Source organism: Solanum pennellii, chromosome 3 (genome assembly GCF_001406875.1).
Source record: "Solanum pennellii chromosome 3, SPENNV200".
In the NCBI taxonomy this organism is placed as follows: Eukaryota; Viridiplantae; Streptophyta; class Magnoliopsida; order Solanales; family Solanaceae; genus Solanum; species Solanum pennellii.
This window is the reverse complement of record NC_028639.1, coordinates 64804421-64830980: the sequence shown is the minus strand read 5'-3', so window position 1 is coordinate 64830980 and position 26560 is coordinate 64804421. Positions and strand designations below refer to the sequence as shown.

The window sequence follows — 26560 nt, the reverse complement described above, 5'->3', positions numbered from 1 at the left end:
TAATTTGGAATGGTCCATACTCAAGAGGCAATGAGTTCAGAATGAACCAAACCAAGAATGTGTCATCGACTTTCATCCCCAAGGTTCAGAGTCTTGCTGCAATGTTAGTCATCTCGATGATATGATTTTGCATATTACGCGACCCATCAGACTTCATGGTCGTGAGTTCATCCATTAGTGTACCAACAAGAGACTTATCAGCAGAACAAAAACGTTTTTCCACTAACTTCAAGTATTTTCTGGCACTTTCTGTTTGTAGAATAGTACTCCTAATGTTATTAGAAACAGTTTTTCACGTACACATAAGGCTCAATCTGTTAGAGCGTTCCCATGATTTATGAAAAGACTTCTCAGCCTCACTGCTCTTATCAGTAAAGATAGTAGGTTTGTCATTCAGCAAAGTCAAGTCAAGACCCATAACACCTAAATAGAAGTGGACTTGTTCATGTCATTCAGAGAAGTTCAATCCATTGGACACAGTAACAGACGAAGCATGCGAATGAAGAAGAATAACTGCAAATAAATACATGCTCACAAATCAAAAAGATAATGTGAATTCAGTAAAGCGATATGAATATACCGTAATTCTCCTTTGTGTAGATACTACGACACATTATCATAATTTAAATGTCATTTTACTTTTAATAGGTAATTGAATAATTTTCAATCAAACATATACGACATCTTTGGATATATAATATATATTTGACTAAAAATATTAATTTACCTCATAATTTTCACTATTCTTAGAATGATAGATTCACCTTTGGCTAAAACTTTTTTAAGTTCTAGCAATAGTGAAAGTCAATTTATCTATTTATTTTTCAATATAGACATTTAATTAACCTTCATAGATAAATGACAATTTTATGAGTGCATATTTTTTTTTTAATCATACTAGTTTGGCCACTTTAGTGACTCACAAGTTATATGAATATAAATGCATACATAATCTCATAAAATTTTGTGCATGTGAATAATTTTAAACATTTTAGTTTGAGCACTTAAGTGACTAACGAACTATAGACTCATAATAGATTCATCAAGTGATCATAAACATGGACGTTAATATTTTCCTATTAAAAATTTTCCAGATTCTGGTACGTGTTTTACAAACTTTAGATTTGTGAATTAGTTTCAGTTCTTCTATTCTTTTGTTCTTCACAGGTTCATTAAACTTGGTAACTTCGTGTTTCTGCAAAGTTTGTTGGAATCAGTAAGATTCTTTAGACACATATTAACAACAATTCTTCTTTAAGAAAAATATTTCGTATATTTTTTTTTAAAATCTGTTTCTGATTCTAGTTTCGCTACTAGTTTTAATTTTCTAGTTGTGAAAATGTTCTTAAACTTTGTTTTCTTACAAAGATGTTCAAAGTTTTGTTCTAAGTATGTTTGGAATACAAGATGAACAACAATTTTATAGAAAACAAAGGATAGTGCGAAAAGGTTCTTATTGTGCCTTACCGGAAAGGTCACAAACCTTTGGAAAAGTCACAATCTTTCAGAAAGGTCGTCACCTTTCATAAAAGTCACAACTTTCCATAAAAGTCATAACTTTTCATAAAAGTCGCAACTTTTCATAAAAGTCACAACTTTTCATAAAAATCGCAACATTTCATAAAAGTCACAACTCTTCATAAAAGTAGCAACTCTTCATTTTCCATTCACACCTTTTTAAAATCCAACACAAATTGTCTCTGATTAGGATTCTATTTACTCAACGGTAGGCAGATAAATGATATATATATACTCTACCTTCTTGCGATCCCTATTATGAGATTACAATGGATATATTAATAGTATTATAAACTTGAATAGATTGAAGCAATGTTAATTACTTAAGAAAGCTAAAACAAAAGAGGAGATCAAGGAAAAGAACGAGACAATGAGCATATATATATATACAAATAAGCACTAATAATAACTTGCAACGAATGCTAAGGAGTTAGTCCATTCAAAAAGAAGAATGGACGTAGTAATAGGTATAATACTATCGGTGGACAAATTAAAAAATAATTATTTGGGAAATTAAGCTTGTAATTAATAAAATAGAGACATGTTAATCTCACAATAATACAAAATTAATGATTGGAAACAAATTAATCATAGAAAACAAGCAGCATAGCATAGCATGGGTAGATGATCCAAGTTTTAGGCAGAATTGGTGGTAACATATCAAATCCATTGAACTTTGTTCCGACACATTTTGAATATGCACCCATGTTATAGAACACTATCAAATCATCCAACTGAAGCTCCGGCAATTTTATGTCCTCAGCCACTTTATCAAGGTAGTCACAACTTGGTCCGTAAATCGTCGACTTGCGTATTTCACAACTTTCTTTCATTGAAATTGGTTTGATGCCCACAAAGCAACTGTTGTACAGTGTTGGCCTAAACGATCCATAAACCCCCTCATCAATCCAATATTCTATTTTCTCTCCTCTAACTCTTTTGCCAATCACATGGGTAACCAAAGTAAAAGCAGTTTCAGGAAAGAAACGCCCAGGCTCTGCAATTATTTTCAAATTTGGGTCGGGGAAAAAATCTTTGACTGCTTCGTTTACTACACTAGCTATTTCCTCGAACAATGGGGTAGATCTAAATCCACCACCAATGTCTAGAATTTGCATTTTAGGAATTCCAAGATAATGAGCTATATCAAACACGGCCCTGGCATTGGCAATCGCTTGGCGATAAATGGTGGGATCTTGTGCTATAGAGCCAACGTGAAATGAAACGCCTACAACTTTTAAACCAGCCACATTACAAGCGTAATGCAGGAGTGGTTCAATTTCTTCTGGCAATACTCCGAATTTTTTCCCCATGGGACGCAAGGAGCCGCTAGCACTAGGGGCTTTGATTCGGAGCAATAAATGGCACTTTGGGTGCCATTTTTTGATCTTATCAACTTCGAGCTTAGAATCAAAAGTAGTGAGATTGACCCCAACAGCAGCTGCATGCTTGATGTGGGAAATAGACTTGCAAGGGTTAGCAAAAATGATTTGATTTGGGCTAATTCCGAGACTTAACACAGTGTCAATCTCGTGTATGCTAGCACAATCAAAATTAGCACCCAAATTGGCTAGTTTAGTAACAAGTGCTGCTTCAGTGTTGCATTTGACAGCATAAAAAGGCTTTACATTTGGAAAAGAATGGTTCCATTTGTCCATAAGCCTCTCAATTGTCGCTAAATCCAGTACATAAAATGGTTGCCCAGCTTCATGCTTTTCTGCTGCAATCGAACGGATTAAATTTGTCATCCCGTCTTTGGCTACAACAGTAATTTTACCAAAATTTGTAGACATCTTGATAAACAAATATAATGCTTTGATGTATAAAAGCTAGCTAGTGTTTTTAACTTAATGATATGAAAATAGGCTTCCTACCTCTCCTTTATATACAATAATGTCAATGTCTAAAGTATCTTGACCAACTATTAAACATTAATTTACTAAATCACGAGTATCACATGGGGATTGATTCAATCGCACCTTAGTGGAATATATAATATTAGTATTTATTTTTTGTCATGTTAGGTGATCAAATGCACATTTTCGTGTGTTTTTAGAGACCAAATAATGACTATTTAAACCCCATATTGATTAAGTCTGACGTTCACACTCTTTAGGGTTAGTACGTAGTACAGGGAAGTAACATGTCCTGTCCAAAATTTGAGATTGTTATATAACAATAAATATCTCATAAAGAATATCGGTCCTTTTTATTTGGAAATAAATTTTTATTGTATAGGACAGTTTTGGCAGCGCGGACAAGACTTTGTATCATCACATATGTCATAATGATGGTTGTCGATTAGAGAATTTCCCATAAAAAAGTCAATATTGTATTTTTAAATAAATTTAGTTGTTATCAATTGTTTCAAACATTTTTTATAAACTGCGTCTTTATTGTTGTTTTTATACTGTATGGAGCTAAGTATCTACGAGTTGAGGTTGACTTAAGTGGAGATAAGGTGAGTATTGTTACATTCTTTCCAAGTTCATGCTTTTATGTTATGTTCAATGTACTCCTTACATGCTCGAACATTTAATGTACTGATGTCATTTGGCCTTAATAATTTCGTGATGCAGATACATGAGATTAGAGTCATCAACATACGTTTCTTTGATACCACAACAATTCAAGCTAACTTTGGTGAGCCTATTTACTTTGCGAGGATTCCATTTTACTTTTCAATTTTGTTAGGATGTCGTGGATCTTGTCCCGACTTTCATCCTTGTCATTTAGAGGCTTCGTAGATAGACAGTAGTAGTTGTTGAGTCTTTTCAGTTTTAGTATTTAATGTTTAATACATGAGTTGTCTCTTTTGGCGAATGAATGTTTTATTTAAAAATATTCTGAGTATCTATTTTGAGACATTGAGTTTAATCTTTACTTTTGAAGTTCATTTATCGTTGAATAAGTCTTCCGCTGAGAGTCCATGAGGCAGTCCAAGGGTTCGCTTAAGGCCAACAATGGTTCTCGAGTGTCGACCACGTATATGACGTAGGCTCGGGGCATGACAATATCTCACTCATGTTATAAGTATTTTTAAAGCTGTTAATAGTTTGAGAATGAAACTAATAATTGTCACTTAGTTTAGGGGTGAATAAGGTTGTTGTACACGACCTCATAAGAAAAGAATGAAGAAACGATGTTTTCCTTCCTTACAAGTAACAAACAAGGTTAATAATATCCCGAGACCCAAAACCTAATAGTTTCTTCGATGATGATCAACCAGAAGCCAATCTTCGGGAACACACTTCAAACTCAAAAGCTGACAAGCGAATGAAGTGATCTCCTATNAACCAGAAGCCAATCTCCGGGAACACACTTCAAACTCTTTATTCCATTTTCGGACCGTTTTGATGCGTTGACTAAGATCAAGCTCATCTGTCTCAAAATGAGATAGATGTATCTTTTTGGTCTTGGAGGGAGCCCGACATCCCATGCCGAAGAAAGTAGCCCTTTCAAAAGACTTTTCTGCTAAGACATTTCTTTCCTCAACGATTCGATCGAGTTGCTTTTTGGTAATACATAAAATCTTCTCCTCTGTAGTGCGAGTCCAACAATCTGGTGGTCCAGCAACCTCGGCTCGCCTTCCGCTACTTTTAGAAATATTCTCAATAGTTCTCTCAAAATTAAATAGATTCCATTGTCTTTTGTGATCAATATTTTTTTTTTAACTCAATAAAGTTCAACAATATTTTTTTTTAGTGAATTACCATAAAAACCAAATCTCTATGGCCTCAAACAAAATAGAATCGCTAGTTATAAAATTGTTGAATCAAATACTTACATCTACTCTCTTTCCGATAGACTATTCCAAGTAAGCTACGAACACTATTTTTAATCGGCGTAAAAGCCACTATATACCTATAATAATATTTTCTCCCTTCAATTTTAATTGTCATAATTTTTTTGAGAGTCAAATCATAAGAACTTTGACTAATATGTTTATGATGTATTTTTTTTTATCATTTTGATATGAAAAAATTGCAATTTATAGTACTTTTTGTACAATTTTTGGATAGCTATTTTGTATGAAAATCAAATTAATGTAATCTGATTTTAATTTAAAAATTAATCGAATTGACTTTTAAAAAAACACAACACGACAATTAAAAGTAAACTAAAGAAGTAGACATTAATGCATTTTGCTGGGACCACATGAAATTATCCATAACAAAAATATTCCAATGAAGTACGAGAAGCCAAAATAGACGTTCTCATGCCAGCAAACCAATTGACTAAATTTGAGGTTTAAAATATCCCATTATAGAATATAATTATCATTTTATTTAAGGAGAAAAGTTTAGATATGTCATCAAACCTTACTATTATCAACGATGTGAAATTAAAATATAAAATAACAATATATACTCATAAAATTAAAAAAATTATATCAAAATAAAAAATATTTTTTAAAAAACTGAATTGGTACTTTTTTTTTACCCCTAAATAATCCTTAAAACGAATTAGGAAATACTAGGGTGAAAAGACAACTTTGTCCTTGCTGAAATCCGGATTGGACTTTCCTCAGTCCAACAGCCTAACTTTCGAAAGTCATATTTCTCTCATACGACCTCGAAATTTCACAAACTTGGCGCCGTTGGAAAGATCTTCCCAAGAGATTTCCATCCATATAGAGAACTCATCCTAACTCTTCGTGAGCTTGAAGTTATCGCTATTTGAAAATGACCAAAACTCACTTTTAAAAGTTGAAAATTTTTCAGATTTCCTTATTTATTTCCAAAAATGATTATTCTGTCTCTTAGTTTATCCTTTAGTTATTTTAAGTGACGAGATGTTACAAAGGAGGCCTCTCTCAAAAGCTGACAAGCGGATGAAGTGATCTCCTGTTGAGGATTTTAAGTGCCTGAATCTACATAATAAAAAGTTGCAGGTCGAATAACAACAGTATATTGAATGTACGAGTATGTAATCTAGTTGAATAACAAATAACTGAGCGAAAATTTTGAAGGTAAATCAATTGAAATATAGTATAAATCATGATGAAAAATCATTTAAGCTCTTGCAGCAAGGATGCAATAATGACAAACACTGAACTGAAATATACTTTACTTTATCGAAGAATTTCTCTAACCGACAACCATCACTATGAGCCTCGTGATGATATGGTTTGTCAAAACTATTTTATACTTTGTCCTTTGTTGTCTTTCCCGCTCTTATTAGTTATCGTGTAATTTTCACGCCTTTACTTCATATATATTTTAAAACCCTCTGAATGAAATTAATTTTTATAGCTCCATATCCGATCCGCTACGCTAAAGTAATTAATTCAGATCAGATTATCCTTTCTTAACTATCCATATCAAAAAAATTCAACCATATGAAACTGATTTTGATGGTTTTATAGCGATGGTGGGACATTTCTACCTGTATGGAATATGGCGAGGTTTCAATATCATTGATATGAAGCCAAAACATATGGAACATCTTGCTAGTAATTCTGCCTCTTATAATTTGGACCATATAATATGATATGGTCTAATATATAAGGAATTTAGGCCAAACACTTTATAAAAGTTGTTTCAATTTATAGGTAAAAATGAGAAATCATAATAGTTGAGTTGGTTGATTATCTGGCCTTTAATTTTGAATAATTTCTTTCCCCTTTTTTTCTACTCCAAAGTTTTTCAAAAAATGAGATCAAGGATTAAAATGAGACATGCTCTTGGAAAAGAGAGATTGACGTATCTAAAACTTACTTAGGGTTCACTTCTCGTATAATTAAAATAGATATGTCCTTGTCTCACAAAAATACATATCAAACAATTAATTAGTGGAGATCGACCCCTTTCTTTTTCTTGTTTATTTTGTGGATCTCAAATTTTAAAAAAAATATCTTTTGTACCTATGATCTACGTACTAATAATTTATTGGATAGAGAATAGTCACATGTGGAGGAACGTGTGAACTTCAATATGAAGAAGATATAATCCATGAGAAATAAATATCATCGCTGTTAATAAATATTCAATTCACAACGAGTGTTTTAAAAAATAATTATTTTATTACTTTAACATAGAATGTCATCGTTATTAAAAAAATTGCATACATTCACGAGCATCTCGTGATGACTGAATCACACCTAAGTGCTTTTTTTTTCTGTTTATTTTATTAGATATAAAATAATGATAAGTGCTTTGTGTTTAGAACCCATGTGGCATATACTTTCTTTGGTTAATAACAGTTGTTCATTAACTTGATACAACGATTAAGAATAGTAAACGGTATAGTAATTTTATTGAAGGGTAAAATTGAAACGACACTCTAAAAGCAATTTAAAAAATTGAATAATTAAATTAATTTGAAAAATAAAAATATTTTAAAAAATTTAATTAGTATGAAATAAAGAGAATATTTCTTAAAAAGTGTGTTACATTAATAGCGGACGAAAAATAAAAATAAACAAATAATGATGGACTGAGAGAAGGAATATCAATTTAGCATGACGTTCACACTCATTATTCTTTGATTTCATTAAACAAGTAATGCTATTACTCACATGTATATTACTCCGGAATATCAATCTAAGAAACCCACATGCATTTTCTTTATTCATGTCTTGTTAGGTTAATTAAGTAGTACAATTAAATGCAAAATAATGAATATATACTTTTTATACTTATTAGTTTATCACTTTTCATTTTGCATGGTGCTTAAGAAATTATAAATAAAAAGACAATTTTACTAATTTACTCCTTAAAAAACTTTTTATATGAATTTTATAAATAAATGTGAACACTTTTAATAAGAATTAACTGTAAGGGTAATATAGAAAAATTTTAATTAATACTTTCTTGATTTAGTAAGGTGGTCAATTAATATAGAACAACTATTTTTTATTTTTTTTGTATAATGATCAACTAATATGAGACGGAAAGAATAGTTCAAAGTATAAAATTGTTTAAAGTTCACGAAATACATTTTAAATAACAGTGGTGGATACAAGACTTAAGCTTAATGTTATCGATCTTTAAAGCTCTTTGTAATTGAACACATACTAATGTTTTTGAAATTTTAGCAGCTTATCAAAAAAGTGTTATTTATAGGTTAAATCTGCCTCTGTTAGGTACTGGAACTGGTAGTTTTGATTTTTGAGTTGGAGTAGCATCTGATGGTACTGCAACTGGCAAGGGGTTCTTCATAAGCTATCTAAATATTCTTTCAATATATTAGTTTGAGATTGCTATCCAAGAACCGATAAACCTCAAATCCTAGCTCCAAATTGTCTCTGATTAGGATTCTATTTACTCAACGGTAGGTAGGTAAATGATATATATACACTCTACCTTCTTGCGACCCCTATTATGAGATTACAATGGATATATTAATAGTATTATAAACTTGAATAGATTGAAGCAATGTTAATTACTTAAGAAAGCTAAAACAAAAGAGGAGATCAAGGAAAAGAATGGGACAATGAGCATATATATATATATAAGCACTAATAATAACTTGCAACGAATGCTAAGGAGTTAGTCCATTCAAAAAGAAGAATGGACGTAGTAATAGGTATAATACTATCGGTGGACAAATTAAAAAAGAACAATTTGGAAATTAAGCTTGTAATTAATAAAATATAGATATGTTAATCTCACAATAATACAAAATTAATGATTGGAAACAAATTAATCATAGAAAAGAAGCAGCATAGCATAGCATAGGTAGATGATCCAAGTTTTAGGTAGAATTGGTGGTAACAAGATAGGTAGGTGTGGTTAACATATCAAATCCGTTGAACTTTGTTCCAACACATTTTGAATATGCGCCCATGTTATAGAACACTATCAAATCATCCAACTGAAGCTCCGGCAATTTTATGTCCTCAGCCACTTTATCAAGGCAGTCACAACTTGGTCCGTAAATCGTCGACTCGCGTATTTCACAACTTTCTTTCATTGAAATTGGTTTGATGCCCACAAAGCAACTGTTGTACAGTGTTGGCCTAAACGATCCATAAACCCCCTCATCAATCCAATATTCTATTTTCTCTCCTCTAACTCTTTTGCCAATCACATGGGTAACCAAAGTAAAAGCAGTTTCAGGAAAGAAACGCCCAGGCTCTGCAATTATTTTTAAATTAGGGTCGGGGAAAAAATCTTGGACTGCTTCGTTTACTACACTAGCTATTTCCTCGAACAATGGGGTAGATCTAAATCCACCACCAATGTCTAGAATTTGCATTTTAGGAATTCCAAGATAATGAGCTATATCAAACACGGCCCTGGCATTGGCAATCGCTTGGCGATAAATGGTGGGATCTTGTGCTATAGAGCCAACGTGAAATGAAACGCCTACAACTTTTAAACCAGCCACATTACAAGCGTAATGCAGGAGTGGTTCAATTTCTTCTGGCAATACTCCGAATTTTTTCCCCATGGGACGCAAGGAGCCGCTAGCACTAGGGGCTTTGATTCGGAGCAATAAATGGCACTTTGGGTGCCATTTTTTGATCTTATCAACTTCGAGCTTAGAATCAAAAGTAGTGAGATTGACCCCAACAGCAGCTGCATGCTTGATGTGGGAAATAGACTTGCAAGGGTTAGCAAAAATGATTTGATTTGGGCTAATTCCGAGACTTAACACAGTGTCAATCTCGTGTATGCTAGCACAATCAAAATTAGCACCCAAATTGGCTAGTTTAGTAACAAGTGCTGCTTCAGTGTTGCATTTGACAGCATAAAAAGGCTTTACATTTGGAAAAGAATGGTTCCATTTGTCCATAAGCCTCTCAATTGTCGCTAAATCCAGTACATAAAATGGTTGCCCAGCTTCATGCTTTTCTGCTGCAATCGAACGGATTAAATTTGTCATCCCGTCTTTGGCTACAACAGTAATTTTACCAAAATTTGTAGACATCTTGATAAACAAATATAATGCTTTGATGTATAAAAGCTAGCTAGTGTTTTTAACTTAATGATATGAAAATAGGCTTCCTACCTCTCCTTTATATACAATAATGTCAATCTCTAAAGTATCTTGACCAACTATTAAACATTAATTTACTAAATCACGAGTATCACATGGGGATTGATTCAATCGCACCTTAGTGGAATATATAATATTAGTATTTATTTTTTGTCATGTTAGGTGATCAAATGCACATTTTCGTGTGTTTTTAGAGACCAAATAATGACTATTTAAACCCCATATTGATTAAGTCTGACGTTCACACTCTTTAGGGTTAGTACGTAGTACAGGGAAGTAACATGTCCTGTCCAAAATTTGAGATTGTTATACAATAATTTCGATCAAAGTTTAAATATATTGTTTAAATATCTCATAAAGAATATCAGTCCTTTTTATTTGGAAATAAATTTTTATTGTATAGGACAATTTTGGCAGCGCGAACGAGACTCTGTATCATCACATATCTCATAATAATGGTTGTCGATTAGAGAATTTCCCAAATAAAAGTTAATATTGTATTTTTAAATAAATTTAGTTGTTATCAATTGTTTCAAACGCTTTATATAAACTGCGTCTTTATTGTTATTTTTATACTGTATGGAGTTGAGTATCTACGAGTTGAGGTTGACTTAAGTGGAGATAAGGTGAGTATTGTTACATTCTTACCAAGTTCAAGCTTTTATGTTATGTTTAATGTACCCCTTACATGCTCGAACATTTAATGTACTGATGTCATTTGGCCATAATAATTTCGTGATGCAGATACATGAGATTAGAGTCATCAACAGGCGATTCTTTGATACCACAACAATTCAAGTTATCTTTTTGGTAAGCCTCTTTACTTTGCGAGGATTCCATTTTACTTTTCAATTTTTTTAGGATGTCGTGGATCTTGTCCCGACTTCCATCCTTGTCATTTATAGCTTCGTAGATAGACAGTAGTAATTGATGAGTCTTTTCAATTTCAGTGTTTAATGTTTAAGACTTGAGTTGCCTCTTTTGGCTAATGGATGTTTTATTCAAAAATATTCCGAGTATCTATTTTGGGACATTGAGTTTAATCTTTACTTTTGAAGTTCATTCGTCGTTGAATAATTCTTTCGCTGAGAATTCATGAGGAAGACCAAGGGTTCGCTTAGGGCCAACTAAGGTTCTCGAGTGTCGGCCACGTATATGACGTAGGCTCGGGGCATGACAATATCTCACTCATGTTATAAGTATTTTTAAAGCTGTTAATAGTTTGAGAATGAAACTAATAATTCACACCTAGTTTAGGGGTGAATAAGGTTGTTGTACACGACCTCATAAGAAAAGAATGAAGAAATGATGTTTTCCTTCCTTACAAGTAACAAACAAGGCAAATAATATCTCGAGACCCAAAACTTAATAGTTTCTTCGACTAGGATAAACCAGAAGCCAATCTCCGGGAACACACTTCAAACTCTTTATTCCATTTTCGGACCGTTTTGAGGCGTTGACTAAGATCAAGCTCATCTGTCTCAAAATGAGATAGATGTGTCTTTTTGGTCTTGGAGGGAGCCCGACATCCCATGCCGAAGAAAGTAGCCCTTTCAAAAGACTTTTCTGCTAAGACATTTCTTTCCTCAACGATTCGATCGAGTTGCTTTTTTGTAATACATAAAATCTTCTCCTCTATAGTGCGAGTCCAACAATCTGGTGGTCCAGCAACCTCGGCTCGCCTTCCGCTACTTTTAGAAATATTCTCAATAGTTCTCTCAAAATTAAATAGATTCCATTGTCTTTGTGATCAATATTTTTTTTTTAACTCAATAAAGTTCGATAATATTTTTTTTAGTGAATTACCATAAAAACCAAATCTCTATGGCCTCAAACAAAATAGAATCGCTAGTTATAAAACTGTTGAATCAAATACTTACATCTACTCTCTTTCCGATAGACTATTCCAAGTAAGCTACGAACACTATCTTTAATCGGCGTAAAAGCCACTATATACCTATAATAATATTTTCTCCCTTCAATTTTAATTGTCATAATTTTTTTGAGAGTCAAATCATAAGAACTTTGACTAATATGTTTATGATGTATTTTTTTTTAATCATTTTGATATGAAAAAATTGCAATTTATAGTACTTTTTGTACAATTTTTGGATAGCTATTTTGTTTGAAAATCAAATTAATGTAATCTGATTTTAATTTAAAAATTAATCGAATTGACTTTTAAAAAAACACAACACGACAATTAAAAGTAAACTAAAGAAGTAGACATTAATGCATTTTGCTGGGACCACATGAAATTATCCATAACAAAAATATTCCAATGAAGTACGACGAAGCCAAAATAGACGTTCTCATGCCAGCAAACCAATTGACTAAATTTGAGGTTTAAAATATCCCATTATAGAATATAATTATCATTTTATTTAAGGAGAAAAGTTTAAATATGTCATCAAACCTTACTATTATCAACGATGTGAAATTAAAATATAAAATAACAATATATACTCATAAAATTAAAAAAATTATATCAAAATAAAAAATATTTTTTAAAAAACTGAATTGGTACTTTATTTTTACCCCTAAATAATCCTTAAAACGAATTAGGAAATACTAGGGTGAAAAGACAACTTTGTCCTTGCTGAAATCCGGATTGGACTTTCCTCAGTCCAACAGCCTAACTTTCGAAAGTCATATTTCTCTCATACGACCTCGAAATTTCACAAACTTGGCGCCGTTGGAAAGATCTTCCCAAGAGATTTCCATCCATATAGAGAACTCACCCTAGATCTTCGTGAGCTTGAAGTTATCGCTATTTGAAAATGACCAAAACTCACTTTTAAAAGTTGAAAATTTTCCAGATTTCCTTATTTATTTCCAAAAATGATTATTCTGTCTCTTAGTTTATCCTTTAGTTATTTTAAGTGACGAGATGTTACAAAGGAGGCCTCTCTCAAAAGCTGACAAGCGGATGAAGTGATCTCCTGTTGAGGATTTTAAGTGCCTGAATCTACATAATAAAAAGTTGCAGGTCGAATAACATCAGTATATTGAATGTACGAGTATGTAATCTAGTTGAATAACAAATAACTGAGCAAAAATTCTGAAGGTAAATCAATTGAAATATAGTATAAATCATGATGAAAAATCATTTAAGCTCTTGCAGCAAGGATGCAATAATGACAAACACTGAACTGAAATATACTTTACTTTATCGAAGAATTTCTCTAACCGACAACCCTCACTATGAGCCTCGTGATGATATGGTTTGTCAAAACTATTTTATACTTTGTCCTTTGTTGTCTTTCCCGCTCTTTTTAGTTATTGTGCAATTTTCACGTCTTTACTTCATATATATTTTAAAACCCTCTGAATGAAATTAATTTTTATAGCTCCATATCCGATCCGCTACGCCAAAATAATTAATTCAGATCAGGTTATCCTTTCTTAACTATCAATATCAAAAAAATTCAACCGTATGAAGCTGATTTTGATGGTTTTATAGCGATGGTGGGACATTTCTCCCTGTATGGAATATGTCGAGGTTTCAATATCATTGATATGAAGCCAAAACATATGGAACATCTTGCTAGTAATTCTGCCTCTTATAATTTGGACCATATAATATGATACGGTCTAATATATAAGGAATTTAGGCCAAACACTTTATACAAGTTGTTTCAATTTATAGGTAAAAATGAGAAATCATAATAGTTGAGTTGGTTGATTATCTGACCTTTAATTTGAATAATTTCTTTCCCCTTTTTCTCTACTCCAAAGTTTTTCAAAAAATGAGATCAAGGATTAAAATGAGACATGCTCTTGGAAAAGAGAGATTGACGTATCTAAAACTTACTTAGGGTTCACTTCTCGTATAATTAAAATAGATATGTCCTTGTCTCACAAAAATACATATCAAACAATTAATTAGTGGAGATCGACCCCTTTCTTTTTCTTGTTTATTTTGTGGATCTCAAATTTTAAAAAAAAAATCTTTTGTACCTATGATCTACGTACTAATAATTTATTGGATAGAGAATAGTCATATGTGGAGAAACGTGTGAACTTCAATAAGAAGATATAATCCATGAGAAATAAATATTATCGCTGTTAATAAATATTATTGCATACATTCACGAGCATCTCGTGATGACTGAATCACACCTAAGTGCTTTTTTAAAAATTGAATAATTAAATTAATTTGAAAAATAAAAATATTTTAAAAAATTTAATTAGTATGAAATAAAGAGAATATTTCTTAAAAAGTGTGTTACATTAATAGCGGACAAAAAATATTTTAAAAAATTTAATTAGTATGCTATTACTCACATGTATATTACTCCGGAATATCAATCTAAGAAACCCACATGCATTTTCTTTATTCATGTCTTGTTAGGTTAATTAAGTAGTACAATTGAATACAAAATAATGAATATATATTTTTTATACTTATTAGTTTATCATTTTTCATTTTGCATGGTGCTTAAGAAATTATAAATAAAAAGATAATTTTACTAATTTACTCCATAAAAAACTTTTTATATGAATTTTATAAAGAAATGTGAACACTTTTAATAAGAATTAACTGTAAGGGTAATATAGAAAAATTTTAATTAATACTTTCTTGATTTAGTAAGGTGGTCAATTAATATAGAACAACTAATTTTATTTTTTTTTGTATAATGATCAACTAATATGAGACGGAAAGAGTAGTTCAAAGTATAAAATTGTTTAAAGTTCAAGAAATACATTTTAAATAACAGTGGTGGATACAAGACTTAAACTTAATGTTATCGATCTTTAATGCTCTTTGTAATTGAACACATACTAATGTTTTTGAAATTTTAGCAGCTTATCAAAAAGTGTTATTTATAGGTTAAATCTGCCTCTGTTAGGTACTGGAAATGGTAGTTTTGATTTTTGAGTTGGAGTAGCATCTGATGGTACTGCAACTGGCAAGGGGCTCTTCATAAGCTATCTAAATATTCTTTCAATATATTAGTTTGAGATTGCTATCCAAGAACCGATAAACCTCAAATCCTAGCTCCAAATTGTCTCTGATTAGGATTCTATTTACTCAATGATAGGTAGGTAAATGATATATATACACTCTACCTTCCTGCGACCCCTATTATGAGATTACAATGGATATATTAATAGTATTATAAACTTGAATAGATTGAAGCAATATTAATTACTTAAAGGTATGGAAAGCTAAAATAAAAGAGGAGATCAAGGAAAAGAACAAGACAATGAGCATATATATATATATATATATATAAAAGCACTAATAATAACTTGCAACGAATGCTAAGGAGTTAGTCCATTCAAAAAGAAGAATGGACGCAGTAATAGGTATAATACTAAATGTGGACAAATTAAAAAATAATTATTTGGTAAAATAAGCTTGTAATTAATAAAATAGAGATATGCTAATCTCACAATAATACAAAATTAATGATTGGAAACAAATTAATCATAGAAAACAAGCAGCATAGCATAGCATAGGTAGATGATCCAAGTTTTAGGTAGAATTGGTGGTAACAAGATAGGTAGGTGTGGATAACATATCAAATCCATTGAACTTTGTTCCAACAAATTTTGAATATGCACCCATGTTATAGAACACTATCAAATCATCCAACTGAAGCTCCGGCAATTTTATGTCCTCAGCCACTTTATCAAGGCAGTCACAACTTGGTCCGTAAATCGTCGATTCGCGTATTTCACAACATTCTTTCATTGAAATTGGTTTGATACCACAAAGCAACTGTTGTACAGTGTTGGCCTAAACGATCCATAAACCCCCTCATCAATCCAATATTCTATTTTCTCTCCTCTAACTCTTTTGCCAATCACATGGGTAACCAAAGTAAAAGCAGTTTCAGGAAAGAAACGCCCAGGCTCTGCAATTATTTTTAAATTAGGGTCGGGGAAAAAATCTTGGACTGCTTCGTTTACTACAGTAGCTATTTCCTCGAACAAATGACTTTAAAAAAACACAATAGGACAATTAAAAGTAGACAAAAGGAGTAGACATTAATGCATTATGCGATGGGACCACATGATATTATCCATAACTAAAATATTCCAATGAAGTACGAGAAAGCCAAAATAGACGTTCTCATGCAAGCAAATCAATTGGCTAGATTTGACGATCCAAATATCCAATAATATAGTATAATTATCCTTTTATTTCAGGATAAAAGGTTTAAATATGTCATCAAATTTCACCATTATCGACATTGTGAAATTAAGTTGGAAATATACATAAATCTCAATAGTTTAGAACCTAATTATTTAAATACATATTAATTTATAATATTATATATGAATATTGCCAAAATTTGATGCATCTAAATATGTCAAGATACATGTATCTTGAGATATACGAGGTTAAAACTAATTGCAATTTATTCTAGATACACTATATTCAAATAGATTTGTATGTATCTGAGATACATAACAAATCTTTTAACATTAAATACTTTATAACATATTATCACGATGTTGAACATGATAATCTTACATAGAAATCGTTAGGGGTACATATCTGATGAGGATGACATCATCACAGATAAAAGTAGAAGTTTTAGTTGTAAATAGTTTCTATCTCCTTGCCCTAACTTTATGTTACCACAACCTTCAACCATGTAATTAATGAAGAGAATATGTGGTAACCCTAATGGATGGAGGGAGGGTCAATTTATAATGTGTATGATTTAATCTGGTACGTCCATCAAAAACCAATGTACAGAGGAGATCTATTCCTTATTAAATATTATTTATGGTGTTACTTGGGTTACAAATAAACTTGGGCCATAAATAAGAATAATTAATAATAATTCTTACATTCTCGCACTTGGACCGATAACCATATATCATTTATATTTAATAAACATTAGTTGCGCATATAATAGATCTCTTCTATAATGTCCACCATGCATACCACAATATAACAAACTACTAATGCGAGTTATGTTGGTTGTACGTAATTTTAAGCTACATACTTCCTTCCATATACTACTACATTAGCAACTTATCATATTAGGTTCATAAGCTATAAAAACATATAACATTACAGTCCACAATAATGTCTCATAGAGACTCATCTTGTAATTTCTCAAAAAAATAATAATGTGTACACCATTATGAGAAACAAGATGTTAATGTATATCAGAACACATAATTTGAGCTCATAGTGTAAAAACATCATAGATGTATCAATAATAAGTACAACCAAGACCCATTCTTTGAACATATTTTTTAAATGTCTTTGGTTGTAAGCTTGTTAATAGATTTGCAATCATGAGATCAGTTCTAATATTTTTAAGTAACACTCTCTGTTTCCAAATTTCTTCCTTGATAGTAAAGTACTTTAATTCCATATGTTTGACACATTTGGAGTACTTATATCTTGGAGAAGAATACTGCTGCGGCATTATCACAATAAATTTTCAGCGGCTTGATAATGGTGTCGACAACCCCAAGTCCTGAAATAAAGTTTCACAGCCATAATGAATGAATTGTGACTTCATAATGTGCCATAAACTTTCTTTGCAGTTTTTAGTAATCAATTTAAAGGATACTTTGATATCTTTCTAGCATTTTGATCACAAAGCTAATATACGGTCTTGTGCAAGTTTGAACATGCATCAAACTTTCAGTAATAGAAGATTAAGAAATTGAGACCATTTCCTTTTGTTCTACATCATTCTTTGGACATAACATGAGATTAAATTTGTCCCCTTTTAATATGAATTATTCATGATGATTAACTGTTCATGTTAAATCTCTCTAGAACTCTTTCGATAAAATCATTTTAAGACAGTCTCAATAATTCTTGTGAACTATCATGGAATATATTTCTATTCCTATCATATAAAATGTCTCATTCGTATCTTTCATTTCAAAGTTCATATAGAGAAATTCATTTGTATCACGCAATTATGCCTAAATCACTAGCAACAAGTAAAATGTCATCAACATACAAGACTAAAAATGTAAGCTTACTCTCGCTGATCTTTTGGTATATACACAGCTCAACGGTAATTTCCTTCAATCCAAAAAATGTCATGGTATAATTAAACTTTATATACCATTTTCGTGAGGCTTGTTTGAATCCATATGTTGACTTCTTTAGTTTACACACTATTTGATCTTTTCCTTTAATTTCAAAACCCTTTGGTTGGTCCATATAAACATCCTCATGCGAGGTTTACATTATGACAAACAATTTTCAGATTCATTTGGTGTAACTCTAAATCACAATAAGCTACAAAAACCAAAACAATACTTAATGAGTCTTTCTTTGATACCAGTGAAAAGGTCTCTTTATAATCAATGCCTCTTTTTTGAGTGTATGCCTTGGCAACAAGTCGGGATTTATATCTTTTAATATTACCATTTGAATCACGTTTGGTCTTAAAGACCCATCTACACTCGACTATTTAGAACTTTCTAGTAATTGAACAAGATCCCAGACTTTGTTGTATTCCATGGATTTTAACTCTTCATTCATGGTATCAATTCATTTATCAGACTCATTATTTTATGTGGCTTGTGAAAATGAATCTTTGTAAATTCAATGTCAAAATCTGACTCTTGCAACTAAATTACATAATGACCAATTTTCTTCATGGCATTGTTTGTGATTCATTTGCTCCAGATACTTGTGAGTTAGTTCCTTCTTGAAGTGTTTCACCCAAATGTTATTCAATATTGTTAAAGTGTTCTTCAACAAGAGGAAAAACATTTGTGATTGGTGTGGAAGTAGGTACATTCATGGGCAATGAAATATTTATCCTTACCTCATTAATTTCTACACTTTAGCCTTCAACACTCCCACCAACTTCATTATTCTCTAGGAATTTTGCAAATAGACTTAGACATTGTTCTTATTCATTACAATTTCCATAATATTCACCACCTCTATCTGACCTAATTATGATTTTCACTTTTCTATCCAATTGTCTTTCAACGAAGTGTTCCCTGCTTGATATTTTTATTTCAACAAATAGATAAATTCATAATGTTAAAAATCATCGATAAAGGTGATAAAAATACTTTTCTCCACCTAAATATGGAACATCAAAGGGTCCACAAATATCAGTGTGTATTATTTCAAGCGTTGGGTGCTCCTTGTGGTCCCTTTCTTGGTATGTTTGGTTTGCTTTCCTTTGATGCAATCCAAACACATATCAAAATCATCAAATTCATAAGAATTTAATTTTTTACTAATCTTTTTAATCGTTCTTTGGATACATAACAATTCAAACGTTTATGCCACAAATAAGCAGAACTTTCATTTAGTGACATTTTGATGAATAGTAAGTAGGATTTAGAAAAATTATTATTGAGTTTCAATCAATATAAACCATCAATAAGAACACCAGAACTATAAAAATAATATTCTTATATAAATTGAAACATCTATATCCAAACTTAAAATCAAATCCAAAAACATCAAGTCTTGAAAGGGAAATCAAATTTCTAGAAAATGAAGGAACATAAAGAGTCTGTAATAGATCAAGGTGATGTCCAGTCTCCAAGTTCAAACGATAAGTCCCTATGCCTTCAATTTTAGCCTTCATGCGATTTCCTATGAACAAGTAATATTTTTATTTGTATTCGTAGTTTGGATCGTAGTGAATCCCTGCAACATAGTGGATACATGAGTAGTTGCACCAGAATCAAGCCACCTAGTTTAATAGGAACTTCTACTAAATTTTATTTGAAACATACAAAAGCACTAAACGTACCTTTCTTTTCAAATCAAACTTTATATTTCAGGCAATCTCTCTGACAGTGTCCTTCCTTTTACAGAAATGACGTACATCAGCCTTGAGTTCCTTATGAGCATCCTGTGGAACTTTAGCAGGTGCTTTCCTTTTCTTAAGCTTGCTGGCTTTTACTTTAAGTTCTTTACCAGATTCTTGACCCATGAGGTTAATGGAATGACCTCTTTGTTTCTTAAGTCTTGACTCTTCTTGAGTAAGTATACTGGACAATTTCACTAACATCCCACTTATCCTTAATAGTGTTATAGTTAATTTGGAATGGTCCATACTCAAGAGGCAATGAGTTCAGAATGAACCAAACCAAGAATGTGTCATCGACTTTCATCGCTAAGGTTCGGAGTCTTGCTGCAATGGTAGTCATCTCGATGATATGATTTTGCATATTACGCGACCCATCAAACTTCATGGTCGTGAGTTCATCTATTAGTGTACCAACAAGAGACTTATCAACAGAACAAAAACGTTTTCCCACTAACTTCAAGTATTTTCTGGCACTTTCTGTTTGTAGAATAGTACTCCTAATGTTATTAGAAACAGTAATTCACATACACATAAGACTCAATCTGTTAGAGCGTTCCCATGATTTATGAAAAGACTTCTCAGCCTCACTGCTCTTATCAGTAATGATAGTAGGTTTGACATTCAGCAAAGTCAAGTCAAGATTCATAACACCTAAATAGAACTGGACTTGTTCATGTCACTCAGAGAAGTTCAATCCATTGAACACAGTAACAGACGAAGCATGCGAATGAAGAAGAATAACTGCAAACAAATACATGCTCACAAATCAAAAAGATAATGTGAATTCAGTAAAGCGATATGAATATACCGTAATTCTCCTTTGTGTAGATACTACGACACATTATCATAATTTAAATGTCATTTTACTTTTAATAGGTAATTGAATAATTTTCAATCAAACATATACGACATCTTTGGATATATAATATATATTTGACTAAAAACATTAATTTACCTCATAATTTTCACTATTCTTAGAATGATAGATTCACCTTTGGCTAAAACTTTTTTAAGTTCTACCAATAGTGAAAGTCAATTTATCTATTTATTTTTCAATATAGGCATTTAATTAACCTTCATAGATAAATGACAATTTTATGAGTGCATATTTTTTTTTAATCGTACTAGTTTGGCCACTTTGGTGACTAACAAGTTATATGAATATAAATGCATACATAATCTCACAAAATTTTGTGCATGTGAATAATTTTAAACATTTTAGTTTGAGCACTTAGTGACTAACGAACTATAGACTCATAATAGATTCATCAAGTGATCATAAACATGGACGTTAATTTTCTCTAGTTTGATCACTTTGGTGACTAACAAACTATATAGATACAAAGCACACATAACATCATAAAATTTTGTCAATGTGAATAATTTCAAACATTTTAGTTTGGTCACTTCGGTGACTACCAAACTGTAGAAATATAATACATGCATCAAGTGATTTATATGTGTAGACGTTAAGTTCTCTAGTTTGGCCACTTTGGTGACTAACAAATTATATAAATATACAAAACACGCGTAATATCATAAAATTTTGTGCATGTGCAAAATTTTAAGTATTTTAGTTTGGCCACTTTGGTGACTAACAAACTATAGAAACATATTACATGCATCAAATAATTATAAACATGATATGTGTAGACATTAATTTCTTTAGTTTGACAACTTTGGTGACTAACAAGCTATTGAAACATAATACACATATTATTTATTGTTTAGTATAACGACCATCTTTAATTTATTGCACAATCGAAAGTAAAACATAATTAATACATTATGGGGTTGCAAACATTACTTATAAACTTTTCACGAGTAATGATAACAAAGCATTACTTGTTTAACCATTGACCCTTGCTCTTAATAAATCATAAGATAACTTACAAAAATTTATAAGTAATGGCGTTTTAGTATTTTAATATCCTCGTGTAAAAGTTTATTAGGACATCAATTTATTGGCTAAGGCAAAAAGTTTCTCAATTGTCAGTTGAACACTACTTTGCATCAACATACTGTATTGTAAATTCGAATTTAAAATTACTATTAGCCTTCCAAATATTATCAGTAATGGCGAAAAATTTTGAGACCGTCCTCACTTAAAATTTTGGATCTATCCCCCGTGAAATTTTTCTAAATATGCATGTTTTATATACGAAGATTTATCGGTTCAAATAATCTAGGCTCTGTTGTCACATGTAAGATTCAATACTTTATCACATAATATCAGGATTTTGAACACAATAATCTTACATAGAAATCGTTAGGGGTACAAAACTGATGAGGAAGACATCATCACAGAGAAAAGCAGAAGCATTAGTTGTAAATTGATTTCTACCTCCTTGCCTTAACTTTATATTACACAACCTTCAGCGATGGAATTAATGTAGATAATATGTGGTAACCCTAATGGAGGGAGGGAGGACCAATTTATAGAGGTTATGATTTAATCTGGTACGTACATCAAGTAACCAATATACGAACAAGATTTATTCCTTATTAAATGTTATTTATGACATTAGATAGGTTACAAGTAAACTTTGGTCATAAATAAGAAATAATTAATAATAATTCGTACGAATCTCACTCACCTTCTATCTCTTTCACCATTCAATTTTTTCCTTCATATGCACTTGTAAATTAAGCTTTGCCTTTAACGATGTCACTTTTTGAAAACAATAGAAAATATACTTCCCCAACTATTATTAAAATTATAATAGATTCAAAAATAAGTCTATTTCTATCGATTTTTCGAGAGAAAGCAGAGAGGGTTATATGATAGAGCGAAAGAGATAACTAATAGGTTGAACTATCATGGTATTTGTAGTTTGGGAGAGAAATGGAAAGAGAAAGAATAAATTAACCTGAGTTAAGATTTTTAATATACACGATTTAAAGTCTGTTTTATTTAAATAAATATGGATCATTAAATTTAAAATTGATAAATATTATTAAATTAATATTCACTGAACCAACAAGAGAGATTCGTGTAACAGAGAGATTAAATTTTAAAATTGACAAATATATAGTATTAAATTTGAAACCCTCTGAATCAAAATTAATTTTTGTGGCTCCATATCCGACTTGCTAAAATAATTAATTCAGATCAAATCATCCTTCTTTAACTATCAGTACCAGAAAAATTCAACTGTATAAAATTGATTTTCATGATTTTATAGCGACGTGAGACATTTCTCCATGTATGTATGGAATGTTAACGTTTCAATATCATTGATACGAAGCCAAAACATATGGAACATCTTACTAGTAGTTCTGCTTCTTATGATTTGGACCATATAATGATATGGTCTAATATATAAGGAATTTAGGCCAAATACTTTATAACAGTTGTTCTAATTTATTGGCAAAAATGAGAAATCTTAATAGTTGAATTGGTTAGTTATCTGAATTCTCATCTTTAATTTTGAATCACATTTTTTATACCTCAATTTTTTTCAAAAAATGAGATTAGGAATTAAAATGAGACATATTCTTACAAAAGAGATTGACGTATTTAAAACTTACTTAGGATTCACTTCTCGTATAATTAAAATAGATATGTCCTTGTCTCACAAAAATACATATCAAACAATTAATTATGAAGATTGACCCCTTTTTTTTTCTTGTCTATTTTTGTGGGTCTCAAATAAAAAAATAATAATTTCTACTTATGATATATGTAGTAATAAATTATTGGGTAGAGAATATTCACATGTGAAGAAACATGTGAACTTCTTTTTTTTTTCTTATAGGAGTGTGAACTTCAATAATAAAGAAGAGATATTCCTTGAAAAGTAAATATCATTGCTATTAATAAAGATTTGGTTCACAACAAAAATTTTTTAAAAAATTATTTAATACCTTAACACGTTGATAGTACAATTAAATGTAAATTTACGAGTCTATTTAATACTTAAACAGTACGGACTCCGGAGTATCAATCAAGACACCCACGTGTAGTTTCTTCATTTTTATTAGTTTTATTTTAAGTAGTACAACTAAATGTAAAATAATGAGTATATTTTGAGTCACTTTATAATCATTAATAATTTTTATCGATAATAAATATATATATTAATTTTTTTATTTTAAAATAAATACATTATTGTGCCTTTCTTTTTCATACTTTCTCTATTTTATACTTAGCTTATCACTTTTCTTTTTATATAGTGCTTAAAAAACTATAAATAAAAAAATTATTTTACTAATTTACCTCTTAAAAAACTTTTTTTGAATTTATAAACAAAGGAGTAAACACTTTTAATAAGAATTAACTGTAAGTATAGAAAATTTTTAATTAATACTTTTTTGATCTTGTGTTTAAGTAGAAACGTACCTTTTGTGTACCTATGATATACGTACTAATAAATTATTGGGTAGAAAACAGTCACATGTGAAGAAATGTGTGAACTTCAATAATGAAGAAGACATATCCCCTGAAAAATAAATAGACATAATACATAAATATGTCCTTTAACTTGGCTTCAAATCACATTTATGCCCTTCAATTTTGGGTGTGCATAAATAGATACTTTAACTTGTATAAAGTTGAACAAATAGACACGCATGTCTTGCATGACATTCTACATGTCATTTTTTATCCTACATGTCATTTTTTATCCTGCGTGTGTTGTGCCACGTAGGACCAAAATGTCTACTTGTTTAAATTTATACAAGTTTAAGTGTCTAGGATATACGTACTAATAAATTATTTGGTAGAGAATAGTCACATGTGAAAAAACGTGTGAACTTTAATAATGAAGAAGACATAGCCCATGAGAAATAAATACCATCGCTATTAATAAAATTCATTTTGCTAACGAGTATTTTAAAAAATAATTATCTGGTACTTTAACAAACGTGGATAGCATATCATCGCTGTTAATAAAATTGCATACATTCACGAGCATCTCGTGATGATTGCTTTTTTTTTCTGTTTATTTTATTAGATATAAAATAATGATATTGGCACCTTAGGATAAAATAAAATTAAGTGCTTTGTGTTTTAAAACCCATGTGGCATATACTTTTTTGGTTAATAACAGTTGTTCATTAAGTTGATAGAATGATTAAGAATAGTAAACGGTATAGTAATTTTATTGAAGGGTAAAATTGGAACGACACTTTAAAAGTAATTTTGAAAATTGAATAATTAAATTAATTTGAAAAATAAAAATACTTTAAAAAATTCAATTAGTATGAAATAAAGAGAATATTTCTTAAAAAGTATGTTTTATTAATAGCGGACAAAAAATAAAAATAAATAAATAATGATGGACGGAGAAAGGGCATATCAATTTAGCATGACGTTCACACTCATTATTCTTTGACTTCATTAAACAAGTAATTCTATTACTCACATGTATATTACTATCAATCTAAGACACCCACATGCATTTTCTTTATTCATGTTTTATTAGTTTAATTAAGTAGTACAATTAAATGCAAAATAATGAATATATTTTATTTATATTTATTAGTTTATCACTTTTCATTTTGCATGGTGCTTAAAAAATTATAAATAAGAAGATAATTTTACTAATTTACCCCTTAAAAACCTTTTATGAAATTTATATAACAAATGTGAACAGTTTTAATAAGAATTAACTGTAAGAGTAATACATAAAAATATTAATTAATACTTTCTTGATTTAGTAAGACGGTCAATTAATATAGAACAACTATTTTTTTTAAAAATAATGATCAACTAAATAAGACGGAAGCAGTAGTTCAAAGTATAAAATTATTTAAAGTTCAAGAAAATACATTTTAAGTAAAAGAGGTGGATACAAGACTTAAACTTAATGTTATCGATCTTTAAAGCTCTTTGTAACTGAACACATAATAATATTTTTGAAATTTTAGCAGTTTATCAAAATTAAATTGTTTAGTTATTTCTGATCACATAATATCAAAAAGAAAATATTACTATAGGCACATTTGATCGACTTGTAACCCAAAATTAAAGCAACCAGTCCTTTTATCTTACTTGAATGTTGTGGCACCCCCGACCTTCAAATCCTAGATCCGCCTTTGTTTACTGTAACTGGTAGTTTTGATTTTTGATTTGGAGTAGCATCTGATGGTACTGCAACTGGCAAGGGGCTCTTCATAAGCTATCTAAATATTCTTTCAATATATTAGTTTGAGATTGCTATCCAAGAACCGATAAACCTCAAATCCTAGCTCCAAATTGTCTCTGATTAGGATTCTATTTACTCAACGGTAGGTAGGTAAATGATATATATAGACTCTACCTTCTTGCGACCCCTATTATGAGATTACAATGGATATATTAATATTATTATAAA

The 26560-nt window shown here is 30.6% G+C and overlaps 3 protein-coding genes and 1 long non-coding RNA gene across 4 annotated transcripts in view; all 4 read right to left on the bottom strand.

The window, feature by feature from the left end:
- Window positions 1-2102: 2102 nt before the first annotated feature.
- Window positions 2103-3390, bottom strand: LOC107013578 (ornithine decarboxylase-like). Its single transcript, XM_015213457.2, has one exon. The coding sequence runs from the start codon at window positions 3309-3311 to the stop codon at window positions 2103-2105; it is 1209 nt and encodes a 402-aa protein (XP_015068943.1). The 5' UTR covers window positions 3312-3390.
- Window positions 3391-9004: 5614 nt separating this feature from the next.
- On the bottom strand, window positions 9005-10468 carry LOC107013854 (ornithine decarboxylase-like). Its single transcript, XM_015213735.2, has one exon. The coding sequence runs from the start codon at window positions 10393-10395 to the stop codon at window positions 9217-9219; it is 1179 nt and encodes a 392-aa protein (XP_015069221.1). The 5' UTR covers window positions 10396-10468; the 3' UTR covers window positions 9005-9216.
- Window positions 10469-15857: 5389 nt separating this feature from the next.
- The window catches only part of LOC107013893 (ornithine decarboxylase-like), a 14510-nt gene continuing 3807 nt past the window's right edge, over window positions 15858-26560 (bottom strand). Inside the window, exon 2 of the mRNA XM_027916002.1 lies at window positions 15858-16364. Within this exon, the coding sequence (XP_027771803.1) occupies window positions 16162-16364 (203 nt within the window). The 3' untranslated portion in view covers window positions 15858-16161. The remainder of the gene's footprint in view (window positions 16365-26560) is intronic.
- Window positions 19821-20635, bottom strand: LOC114076583. The gene is made up of 2 exons (XR_003577638.1): window positions 20184-20635; window positions 19821-20077 (listed from the first exon to the last, which is right to left on the bottom strand). It is a non-coding gene; the product is annotated as an uncharacterized LOC114076583 (long non-coding RNA).